Genomic DNA, 13,436 nt, shown 5'->3' with positions numbered 1-13,436 from the left:
TTTTTTTTTTTACCCTTGCTTTTGCCTAGACCACCTTTTGTAAGTTTTCAGCCTAGCGGGCCTATCTCACACAAAGTACCATTTGAGCCTGTCTAAGTTGACTGGTTCTTGAAATTCATTCCCATCCAGGTCTGATATTCTTACAGCAACTCCTAGCAAGATCTTTTTGACTATGTATGGACCATCCCAGTTTGGCTTAAACTTTCCTCTTAGATCAAAAGGGATGGGCCGAGCTTGTTTCAAAACCATGTCTTCCTCTTTGATCTTTCTTGGCTTCACCTTCTTATTAAAGGCCCTTGCTATCTTCCTTCGATAAGCCTACATATGATACAAGGCTCGCGTCCTCTTCTCATCAATCAAAGCTAGTTCTTCATATCTTTTCTGGGCCCACTCATTTTTTGGGATCTTAACTTCTATTATCACTCTCAAGGATTTGACCTCTACCTCAATGGGTAGCACTGCTTCAGTCCCATACACTAAAGAGAATGGGGTTGCCCCTGTGGATGTTCTTGTAGTACCCCAAAGAGCATAAGGGAGTTTCTCAGGCCAATCCTTATAGGTTTCAACCATTTTTCTCATAATGGTTTTCACATTCTTATTTGCTGCTTCTACTGCTCCATTAGTCTGTGGCCTGTATGGTGAGGACTTGTGATGCTTAATCTTGAATTTGATAATTAATTCTAAGAAATCACCTTTGAACTGGCTGTCGTTATCTGATACTATCTCATGGGGTACCCCAAACCTACAGATCAAGTTGTTTCGCACAAACTTACTTATCTGCTTGGCCCCTACTACTTTATAAGATTCAGCTTCAACCTACTTGATGAAATAGTCAATTGCTACAATGACAAAACTATGGCCATTAGAAGCCATGGGAGAAATCTTCCCAACAATGTCTATGCCCCATATTGAGAATGGCCACAGTGAAGTCATACTGTAGAGTTCACTGGACGGTAGGTGATTCAAATTCCCATGGATTTGGCACTCATGGCATCTTTTCACAAATTTAGCGCAGTCAGTATCCATGGTAAACCAGTAATAGCCCAATCTTAAAATTTTGCCCGCTAATGCCCTTCCGTTCATGTGAGGACCACACACTCCTGCATGTACTTTCTCCATTATCTGCTCAGACTGCTTTTTTGTCACACACAAAAGCAATAGTCCTTCAAAGAATCTTTTATAGAGTTGTCCCCCAACCAAAGTAAGTTGAGTGGCTAATCTATGAATTATTACTCTATCTTTTTTGTTGGCTGATTACTAGTATTCTCTTACTTCCAGAGACCTCCTTATGTTTTCATACCATTTTCCTTCTCCTTCTAGGTCCACATGTGCTGCTACTAATCCTTCATAGCTTGAAATTTTACTCTTCATTAGGATAACTAGCTAAGTCAACTTTTGATCACTCTTTTCCTATGGGAACATTAGCGTGGATCGGCTATCTGATTTTAAGCTCGAGGCATGTGCTTCTTGGTACTTTGTTAACAAAGCTATAACTTTATTTCTTCCTTCTTGGGTTAAATCCTCAACTAACTTAATGTTTTTAGGATTATTTGGTGTACCAAAATTAATAGAGATTGATTTTGATGCATTAATAGAAACTGATTCTAAATGATTATGAATGCCATCCATATGCCTATTAGAATAAACATCAAATAAGTAAGCAAAAGGGCTAGTCATATTAGTAATTTTTGCCTCGAAATCTTCATTAAGTACATCAGAAATAGAAACATTAGTATCACTACTGTGAGCATTACAAAAGACAAACTCAAACTTAGGAGTGTAACTTTAAGTTCTTGGCTTCCATGCAGTCTTTAGATTAATGGTGCCGATTTTCTGCTCTAATTCTTTTACATGTGGCAACCCCTAATCATATGTCAAGGTAATTGCCCTCTCTTTCAAGAACTTAGGAGGCTTTGGCTCTTCTTCCTCTTCTGTTGGCCCATAGCCCAAACCATGACTCGTGATCTGCCCCTTCATCTCAAGAAAAGTCACCAGACCATCTATACTTTCTCCTAGGCCTATGCTAAGAAAAAACTTCATCACTTTCTTCATAGTAGCCACTTTTAGATCCATCTACTTTTTATAGATCCCAATAACTTGAAAATCAGACACTAGTAGAACTGAACCATCTAGTTGTAATGCAATTATCTCCTCATCAGAATTAGTCCAAACATCCAAAGGACCCTCATCATAGCTAGAATTATCACAAATGTCAACAACCATTATAGATTGAGGTTCATTGGGCTTTTGGATGGGTTGGATAGGTTCATTGGGCTTTTGGATGGGTTGGATAAAGTCAATAATTCTGTTAAGGTTATTTGGGGTGATGGAGATCATGTAGAGACCTAGTGTAGGTGGAAATTTTGGTTAGGCATGGGGCTAGTGTGGTTTTTTTTTTGTTGATTTTCTGGGTCAATTATCCTTTTGGAATCAAGTAGGTCTTAGATATCATGCTTAAGTTGAAAGCATCAGTCGGTGTCATGACTGTGGGCTTGGTAGAACCAGCAACATTGGTTGATATCATAGCTAGGTAGGAGTAGATTTGGTAATGGTCTGAGTACTAAGCGCTATAGGAGGTCTTGAGCTTTGAGACGCTCTAAAACTTCGGATAAGGGTTGGCTGAATTGGAAAAATCTCCTTGGGGTGTGAGACACAATTTGAACCTCAATAACTTTAATGCCACTTAATTGGCCTACCTTAGGGCCTCTTTCTAAAGTTGACCACCATTGTCTCTTCTAGCTCAAACATCTTAGCATTTAATATGTCATCAAGCACGGCCATAGTTTCTTCCATCTTAAGTAGTGCAAGTGAAATCCTTACTAGTCTTTTCCCTTCCCTAACCCAAGTGATCTGATTGGAAGTCTTTTTTGTGTGTTTTGAGGCTATGTTTACTCAAAAAAAATAGGATTTAAGGGTTCACCTAAGCATGCTATGTACATGAATGCAATGCATGAATGGACCATTTTTTTTTCTTTTTTTTTTTTTTGCCTTTACTTTTACAAAACCAAAACTGAACCATACCAATAGAACCAAAACTAAACCAAAACCAGACCATATAAACTGAACTAAAATCGAACCAAAGACTGAATTAAAACAAAAAAAAAAAAATCTCAAGAACTGAATCTTCGCCTCCTTATACCTTTAACTCTCACGTGCAGGGTAAGAAAAAATTCTATCCTAGGCTACGGTACACTTGACACACCAACAAGGGGTGGCCCAGGACGATCTTCCCCTCACAAACAAATGATTTATATCCTTAAAGTTTAACCATAAGTAAGCATCCTCTTGCTTAACATGGGTTTTGAAATGGACTTGGGCCTATACACACATTGGGTTTATGCATAGGCCTAGGTTCATCTCAACTACCACTAGAACTTATGGTTTAAATAGTAAGGTTATAAATCCAACACAACAAAAATCTACGGGGTACCTAGGGTTGAAATCTATGGCTCATGGACTTCATTAGGTAGGAAAAGGGTCACCCATGCGAGAGCTTGTCCATTAAGCACAACGATTGGAGCTGTGGCTTTTTTATATACTTGAAGGTACGGGCATGGGGTGCTAGCATTCACCAATTCGTCATAGCTAGAGTAGAACTATGGTATCCTTGGCTAGCACTAACGGGGCTAAAAAGGGTAAGGGTGATCCATGTGATAGTGTAGTGCAATGCAAAAAGTTTAACAGAGGAATAATATTAGACTAATAAAAATATATTGGAGTAACTATCCATTTAGTCCCCAGTGGAGTCGCCAAACTATAGGGGGGGACATGAGGTGAAATATCATCCATTAGAATTATATAAAATGCACCAGGTAATGCCCAGGAAAGATGGTGGAGTCATAATGGTCTCACTTAAGTACCACCTCATTAGATAGCATTTCCTAGACATGCACTTCATACAATCCTAATAGAATCAAACCACTGATAAGTACCATCTTCCCATAACACTACCACGGTACTAAGGATTTATGCCACGAAGGCATAGATAGACAGGTGTCGCCACCCGGATAATAATCGGGACATATTCAGTGTTTCTTCCGAGGGTCATGGATGGCAACTTACTCCTTGCAAAGTTTTCAGAACCATCATTACCACAGCCCAATGTCTAGGTTCGGGATAGTGGGTACGTAAGGGGAAGGTGTTAGGCACCCCTTACGCCTGGTCTAACCTCGTTGATTCGAGTGCCAGTCCTCTACTAATTTTCTATAAGTCTTGTTTATTATTCATTTGTTAAACTTTATCCTAAAAAATGTAATTCTAATCCTACACACGTAAGTAATTCATAAAAGGGTTGTTGTTTACACACAATTTTCATGCACAAGTAATTTCTATCTATGGGGTTGCTAATTATTTAAATGATATTTATAAGATGACTAAAATTAATTTATTATTGAGAATTTAATTTACAAACAAATTCAATTTCAAATAACCCTACATTTCTATTTAACCTAATTAATTAATTTTCACCAAGTTACTCTAAGGATAATTGAACTAAGTTAATTATGTACATGTGTAATTTATTCTAATATCACATAAGGCCCAAACAATTATAACCTAATAAAGATTTCTAACATGCAAATTTATTTTACAATTACCAAGTATTAAATTAAATTTATTTTACATGCCAATGTTAGTTTAATTTACAAACAGGATTAATTTTAATTTACAAAGTATTTATTTAAATTAATTACATGCAAAAATCGGTTAAATTAAAAATAAAGTTAATTTTAATTTGCTAAATAAAAATTCTATTATTACTACAATTTCATGCCAATGATTATTCAAGGAATTTAGAGCTACTTATCTATTGGTAAATGCAGTTACCATTAGGGCAAGCTACCCTTAAAAAATGGTCTTCTCTTCTAGTATGGCAATGATATCCCTGGCTTACTCCCGTTTAGCTCCACATAAGCTCCATGCAAATGCCCTCTTTGTTATTTACCTTAGGGCTACTTACCAATTTTGTTTGTAATAAAAAAATAAAGAAACTAAAGAAAATAAAAGAAATAAAGAAAATATTAATAACAATTTACATTGGATTCTAATTCTAGTTTCTTAAAGAGTTAAGATTCCTAATTAGTTATAACTACCTAATAGTCTAAGTCTTCTAACATGATCCAAACACTTCATAACACTTCTTGAATTAAAAGAATATGAAAAAATAGATCAAATATCAATTAAAACCTAAGAAAATACAAGAACATGCATAAATATATAATTTCCAAATTCTGGCAGATTAATGGTAGCGAGAAATCTAATTTTTTAAAAATAGTTAGACATGCTTAAAAATCATAAAACAATTACAGAAGACAGCTTACATATCATACAAGATCATAAAATTTATAAATCAAACAAAACCCTAGCCGAATGGTCTACACAAATCGTAATTTTTTCTAGTAACAGAATCGCACAACTTTTTTGTAAAATTCATAACTCACCAACTATAATAGATATGAATGCGAAACTAATTGGAAAAAATTCACAAGATTTCAAACTTAATTTTAGACACCAGATTTACACAAAAATATTAAGAAACAAGCGAGATATGGGCTCTACAAGTTGGGTATCCTGCAAATCAGATTTTACAAGAACCCTAACTTCAAACAGCCATAACTTACAAAATATTAAAGATTTTTTAGTGATTCATAAGCCTAAAATCAATAGAATTTTGTGTAGAATATGAATATAATTTTTACAAATTTTTTACATATTTAGAAAACAATAAAAATATGAGAGACAAAAAACTGAACATGTACAGAGTTGTGTATCCCCTCAAATTAAACATGATTACATGATCTATATGAACATATAAAATAAATTAAAAATAAGGAACATAGAATTAAATATTATATGGCATAGATCTTGAAAAGAAAATAAAAGAACTAACCTTTAAAAAATATCGCTAGAAATTAATAAGAACTAAAAGAATTTTGGCTATTCCTCTCTTTAATTTTTTTTTTTCCTTTTTTTTATTATTATTTTTTTGTCTTCTCCTCCACCTTCTCTTTTTTTTTTTTCCTCCTTTTTTTTTATTTTTTATCAGTGGGTATTTATAGGGTTTTGGGAGAGAGGTGTGATAGGGTTTAGAGTCCTAGCATGATAAAGTTCATATAACTAGGATTGCAGAATTTGGGTGATACTGAAATATGGATGAGGTGTTTCAATCAATGGGAAGAGAAGGAAAGGGGAAGGCACCAATAAGAAATGAGAAAGATGTGTAGTAGGGTTTGAAATCCTAGTGTGATAAGGTTCAGATAACTTAAACAACTGGGATCGAGGAATTTGGGTGAGACTGGGATATGGGTAAGGTGTTCCAACCAATAGGAAGAGAGATAGAGAAAAAGATATTTTCTTATTTTAATTTTCAAAAAATAAATTAAATAGGTCTTATTTAAAATTCATAACTAGGTTTTCTTAGGCCTATGGGCCCAATTAAACTTAATTAGGTAGATTTAAAAAATACCCATATTAAATTTAAACAAAACAAAATTTTATTTATTTTTAATTAAATTCGCTTCCCAAAAAAAACATATTATTATTTTTTTCAAGATCATACCACGGAATTAATAATTTAGCTTCATACCTCCAATTACATCTTACAGTCATATAATTTTTCATCATCGGGTTTCCCACAGCCTTAATGCACATATTCATCACAAAATAAGAGTCTACAAGCATTGTTAGAAATAGTTAGTGATAGGAAAAGTTATTACATATTGAAAATGTTATGTCTATTCATTAAAAGGCATCAAAATGAACTATTTATTGCTAACAGTTATATATGTTCTAAAAGGTGTAAGTGAACATATATAATTGTTCAAATAAATACAAAATAAACTATAGTATCTATTCGAAAAGGTGCAAACCTTTATAAATAATTGTTTGAACAGTAATCTATTATTAACTTTTTTCTTTCATATCTCTTCTCTTCATTTCTACCATAATCAATATTATTATTCTTTAAATCATTCTTGAGAGAATTCTAGACAACAGTGTCTAGAATTCTATTTTGACTTTGTTATTCTAAAGAGATCTGCCCTAACTATCTAGTAATAACATAGTGGGAGCATAATTCTCTTAAAAAAAGTTACTATACGATCGAAGTTTATTGTTATTTTTTCTGATTATCCTTCCATCTGCAAATTATATAATACACTTTGGTGCATTAAAATTAATTTTTTTTAATAAAAATATTAAAAAGAGTAGGAACTCAAATATAATATGTCAAGTAAGAAATATACTTTTAGTTAATAAATCGAGTCAAATTAATTTCTTTCTATCTTGATCATGATTCAAGTAAAGGTGAGAGTGAGCGATTTCTCCATTTTGACAAGATGATCGTAGATCAGAATAAATCTTTTACGCATTTATATATTTTTAAATCGCATAAAAAAATTTTATTTTGATGCAAATAAATTAATTAAAAAAATTCCTTATCAGAATTTCTTCTGCAGGTGTAGCACGTATATATACTTCCTTGAAAACAATTATATCTTGTTGTACGGCTTCATGATGAAATCATTTTCCTTTCTTTGTTGAGCCGACACGGATCATTAGAAAAACCCATAAGGTTGTTTTTTTTCCCCCTTGGATGCACCTTCCTCGAATGCACCATTTCCCTGCATATTCCTTTCCTGTGATCTCTATTTAATATTATTACGTGTTGACGAGTTTCAGGTTTTACGACCGAAGGCCAAGGCATTGAGTACATCAAGAAAGAAACATGTCTCCTTTCTATTAATATTTTTATATATAATAACATTTCTTGATCAGTCATTAGCTTTTTTTTATCCATATAAAAAATACAATTGATTGAAGTTGAATCCGAAGAGTTCAAACCAAAAACAAGAGGACTCTGTGCAAATGGCTATTCAAAAAGTGACTAATGAATCTCGGATGGCATTTCCCTTGAATACTGTAGGAATTTTGAGGGAGGCAGTCAAGTTACCAGCAAGAAATGGGAAGTTGATGCTTCAACTCATGATCTTCGTACTTAGCCCCTTATATTTCCTTGTCTTGATTCACAATCTTGTAGCAGGTCCTTTAATACACAAGATAGAGGATGACTACGAGCAATCATCTGTTGATCGAAATGATGTAAGATCTCTTCTGGGTATTGAACTCCTCTTCGTTGGAGTCTTTTCGATTATTTCCTTTTGTGGAATCACATTAATCATTTATGCAGCATCAACCATTTATATTGGTAAAGATATAAAGTTCAATGATCTCTTCTCATGGATCAGGGCTTCATGGAAAAACCCATTGATCACTTGGCTGTATGTTTATTTCCCCTCTGCAATTTACATTGTTTTGGTCACAGTTATGATCAAATTGGTCTCTAAAATCTCTAGTTCCATTTGGGGTTGGGTAGCGGGAATTCTGGGTGTGGTTTTTTACCTTTACCTGTTTGCACAGTGGGCTCTTGCTCTTATAGTTTCTATCATGGAGGAAGACTGTGGTGGAATTAAGGCTGTGGGAAAAGCCCGGAAAATTATCTCAGGAAGAGAAGTACAAGGGTGGTTTCTGATGCTGATTCTGACAGTAATAAGCATTCCGATCTGTGTTGTGTTCTATGTTACAATAACAGATGATGATGATGAACTTGGTCTCTTCACTCAGTTTGCTTTTGGGTTCTTTTCAACTGCGATCCTTTGCCTAGCTATGTTTTTCACCTTTGTGGTTTTCACAGTTTTCTGCTATGAATGTGAGCAGAGACATGGCGAGATAGAATCAGAAGCTGGGCACAGTTTGGTTTCACATGAACTTGGAGTTCATAATTAGTGTAATTTGGAATTTGGACTCACTGGTTTTTAATTTTGTCTTATTTTTTGGTTTCTGTCTCCATTGACAGCTCGTTAGTTTGGATTATAGTTATAATACTAGGACTGTTCTTGAATTTGATATCATGCATCCTTTGATCCCGCTCGTTCTACATCCAATTAATTTTCTTTGATTCCCTCTGATCTCAGTATTGTCTGGGTGGAGGATGGGGAGAAGATTTCCCCTCCGGATCCCCCATAACCTGCTCTCATTATTTTATATTATTATTTTTTATTAGAAATAATTTATTTTATATATTTAAATATTATAATTTTAATAGAAAATATATTTATATTGTTAGTATTATGTTTAAAACTTATAATTTTATTTTATAATTTATTTTTTAATAAATAAATTTGTAAAATATATTAATAAATTAAAATAAAAATAAAAAAAAAATCGCTCTTGATAATAGGGAAATCCGTCCCGCCCCATTTCTTGGTGGAGAAACTTCTACATTAACTCTGATCTTCTGTGGAGCGGAGACAAGAAAGTGATGCCATTCCTAATTAAGTTGGTTTACAGGTAATTGAATTATAATTAATGCATAGAGAATGAAGCTGTTGGAATTGGGACCAAATTTGAACAATTTTAAAAAAAATTTTGATTGTTGCAATACATAGGCACTAGTTAGCTGTTTTCCATGACAACAAATAATTTTAATGTTTCAATTTTGATTACAATATATAAATTATAAATTATTATATATTAATAAAAATTTAAGGGGTTAATTAAGGAAAAATAAAATTTTGTGACATATTGCATAGGAATGGCAACAGATAAGGTACCCATGAAAATATCTTACCCAAACTCGAACCCGATTAATATTATTAAAACCTGTACCTATCTCAAACCCGATTAAAATTTATTTTCAACAATCACAACCCATCCCAAACTATTCAAACCCGTTTAATTTTATATTTTTTAATTAATATTTTACATAAAAAATTATTTTAATTAATAATTTATATTTTAAAATTTTAATAATTTCATAAAATGTTTAAATTTCATTTTATATAAAATAAAATATATAAAAATTTATAAATATTATTATAAAAAATATATTTTTTATATTTTATTAAATATTTATATAAACAATTTCGGATAATGAATATCTAACGGGTATTATTTTTTAAATCCTAACCCATCATAAACACGTCTTATTAGGGTTTGATTGAATCGGATACTCATAAAAACCTGACCCATTACCTTTCCTAGTACTACATCTATTTAAGATTTTTTAAAATAATATTTAGAGAGACTAATAAAAATGTGAAGAGATTAATTAATAAAAAATCAAATTTTATTATATCTATTAAAACATTTTTAAAAATGCTTGGAGGTTCAAAGTTTATACTATAATAGTGCATTATATTTAAATGTTATTTAGTATTTATCAATAAAAATAATTAAAATTGTTAATTAAATAATATGTATAAAAAAAAAAAGGTTTTTCATGGAGTTTTAAGGGCTAAGGCCACACCTCGCCCCCTTCTCTCTACAATTCTTTGTGGCTGATTTTAAAAAAAAAATTATATATAAAAAAATTATATATACTAAAAATAAAATTTGAATTAATTTAATTTAATATCTAAAAAATTTAGTATAATAAAATTGAATTAATTTAACCAATATTTTCATATGAAAAAAGTAGAGAAGAAACTATCAAATTCGAGAGAGTCATAAAATTAAGCAATATATTATAAAATAAATTGTTATAAAATATATTTAAAACTTATTTTACTTCTAAAAATTTTTAATGTGTTACCCATTCATTTTATAATAATATGACTAATTTTATTATTACAAATTAATATTTTCTAAATAATTATTCAATTTTAATTATAAAAATTATTATAAAATTTTGATTATAGAAAATTTTAATTTTTTTATTTAGAAAATAGTTGAAAACAAAATTTTTGTTATGAAGGCAAATAGTGTAAAACAATTTAAATATCTTCTTTTTTTAAAAAAAAATTAAATTTTGAAAAAATGAAAAAATATTTTTCCCATTCTTCAATTGGTACATATATAAATATGAAATTCTATTTTTTTTAACTTTTATAAAAAAATTAATATTAAATGGCAAAAAAAGGTTGGAATAACCCAAAAACATGAAGCATAATAAATAAATATGATAAATTCGATGTTTTGGAGTGTAGACTTAAGTGCCCATCTTTAGAGAGAGAACGTTTTCTCTCTTTTTGGTCTCTTTTTCTTTTGAGACTCAACCTCACTCCTTACCATCCAATTACCTCTCCTGCCCTATTAGGGCAAGGAGGGATTTTTCCCTTGTATTCCCTTTTCAAACTTTGGGTAAGAAAATTCACTTGATCTTTCTCATGTTGCTCCATATGTTTTTCCTTACTATTTTTTTATCATGCCATTTTCCTAGCATTTGCAATATATACATTCATCTCTCGAGAACCAAAATTAAAGCACCAACTACTAAGCTTAGATTTAGGTTAATCTTAAGAGAAACAAAGACAAAATGAGCCGAAGTAAGAGAAAGTAATATATATATATATATATATATATATATATATATATATATATATATATATATATATATATATATATATATATATATATATATATATAACACAACTGACTTGAAAAAGTAGAGAGTATAAATTGAAAAGAAATTATATAATATAATAATGATTTCATATAAGATAGCCTATATAAACTAGCAATTTAGTAAAAATTATACATATAAGCATAACCATTATACAGTTTTTTTTAACTAATTTTAATAAATTTACGTATTTACTTATTTGTTAATTTTATAGTGGCTTGCCATATAACTTACATGAAATCACCATATTTTAATTGAAGGGAGACAAGGAAAGAGGTAACACCTTTTCTTTTTTATTTTAATGATCTCTTTAATAATAGTCAAAATGGTAATAGCGTGAATATAGATTATAGAACAATAGAAAAGAATGTGAATTATACTAAAAGGATTAGATCTTTAGAAGTAAAGGAAGCACTTAAGAGAATGAAAGTGGGTAAAGTCTGTGGACCCGATGAAATACCAATTGAAGTGTGGAAGTATTTGGGAGATATAGGAGTGGCATGGTTAACTAAATTATTTAATAAGATTCTAAATTCAAAGAAAATGCCTGATGAATGGAGGAAGAGTATTTTAGTACCTATTTTTAAAAATAAGGGAGACATACAAAGTTGTTCAAACTATAGGGGAATTAAACTCATGAGCCATACTATGAAGTTGTGGGAGAGAGTTGTAAAGCATCGACTACGTCATGATACTTCTATCTCTCTCAATCAATTTGGTTTCATGCCCGGTCGTTCAACTATGGAAGCGATTTTTCTCATTAGAAGCTTGATGGAGAAATATAGAGATGTGAAGAAAGATTTACACATGGTTTTTATTGATTTGGAGAAGGCTTATGATAGTGTTCCAAGAGAGGTCTTATGGAATGTGTTAGAACAAAAGAGGGTATCTGTTAGGTACATACAAGTATTGAAAGATATGTATGAAGGAGCAACTACTATTGTGCGCATAGTGGGAGGGGACACAAGAGATTTTCCGATCTCAATTGGATTACACCAAGGATCAGCCATAAACCCTTACCTTTTTACATTAGTTTTAGATGAACTGACGAAACATATACAAGAGAGTATTCCTTGGTGCATGATGTTTGCGGATGATATTGTTCTGATAGATGAGACACGAGAAGGAGTCAATAGAAAGCTAGAACTTTGGAGAAGTACTTTAGAGTCAAAGGGTTTTAAGTTAAGTAGAACGAAGACAGAATACTTGCATTGCAAGTTCAGTAAAGGTCAAACTGGTGATAGGGAAGGAGTTAGTTTGAATGGAGTGATACTGCCCCAAAGTAATCACTTTAAATATCTAGGCTCAGTCCTTCAAGTAGATGGGGGATGTGAGGAGGATGTTAGTCATAGGATTAAAGCCGGATGGTTGAAGTGGAGACGTGCCAGGGGAGTTTTATGTGATCGTAAAATTCCCAATAAATTGAAAGGGAAATTTTACCGTACAGCCATACGACCGGCTATGTTATATGGCAGTGAGTGTTGGGCACTGAAAGAGTCTTATGCATCTAAGATAAGAGTTGCAGAGATGAGAATGTTAAGGTGGATGAGTGGCCATACTAGGCTAGATAAAGTCCGTAATGAGAGTATTAGAGAAAAGGTAAGAGTGGTGCCAATTGAAGATAAGTTAAGAGAAGGGAGATTGAGGTGGTTTGGTCATGTGAAGCGTAAACATACGGAGGCTCCAGTTAGACAAGTAGAGCATATTAGGTTAGAGGATAGAAAGAAAAAAAGGGTTAGACCTAAATTGACTTGGAGGAGAGTAGTACAACATGACCTAGAAGCATTACACATTTCTGAGGATTTAACCCAAAATCGTTCAGAATGGAGAAAGCGAATCCATATAGCCGACCCAAAATTTTTGGGATAAAGGCTTAGTTGAGTTGAGTTGAGTTTAGTAACTCCTGTTACATGACAAATAATTCACAATCAATTTCGCTGAAAAACAATTGAATAATAGAATTGTAATAAAATAAAAAAATAAATATAAGGCATTGAAAAATTAAAATATGGATAAAATAACGTTAATGTTCAAGATT

At 31.9% G+C, this 13,436-nt stretch overlaps 1 protein-coding gene across 2 annotated transcripts; it reads left to right on the top strand.

Moving 5' to 3' along the window:
- The first annotated feature begins 7,598 nt into the window (after positions 1-7,598).
- LOC110657456 (uncharacterized) lies at positions 7,599-8,922 on the top strand. Of its 2 annotated transcripts, XM_058129212.1 has the most exons (3): positions 7,599-8,097; positions 8,186-8,276; positions 8,416-8,922. In XM_058129212.1, exons 2-3 carry the CDS (start codon positions 8,235-8,237, stop codon positions 8,779-8,781), a joined length of 408 nt encoding a protein of 135 aa, XP_057985195.1. In that variant the 5' UTR covers positions 7,599-8,097; positions 8,186-8,234; the 3' UTR covers positions 8,782-8,922. The 2 variants fall into 2 exon arrangements, with proteins under 2 accessions (XP_057985195.1, XP_057985194.1); XM_058129211.1 differs by having other exon boundaries at positions 7,606-8,276.
- The last annotated feature ends 4,514 nt before the right edge of the window (positions 8,923-13,436 follow it).

This window comes from Hevea brasiliensis, chromosome 10 (assembly GCF_030052815.1).
Source record: "Hevea brasiliensis isolate MT/VB/25A 57/8 chromosome 10, ASM3005281v1, whole genome shotgun sequence".
NCBI classification, from domain to species: Eukaryota; Viridiplantae; Streptophyta; class Magnoliopsida; order Malpighiales; family Euphorbiaceae; genus Hevea; species Hevea brasiliensis.
Note: the sequence above shows the minus strand (reverse complement) of the source record. Positions and strands in the feature narration are given on the sequence as shown.

Coding starts and splice junctions, on each gene's coding strand:
- LOC110657456 (XM_058129212.1), top strand. CDS start 8,235: ATGGATCAGGGCTTCATGGAAAAACCCATTGATCACTTGGCT. Junction 8,277..8,415: donor AACCCATTGATCACTTGGCT/GTATGTTTATTT, acceptor CTGTTTGCACAG/TGGGCTCTTGCTCTTATAGT.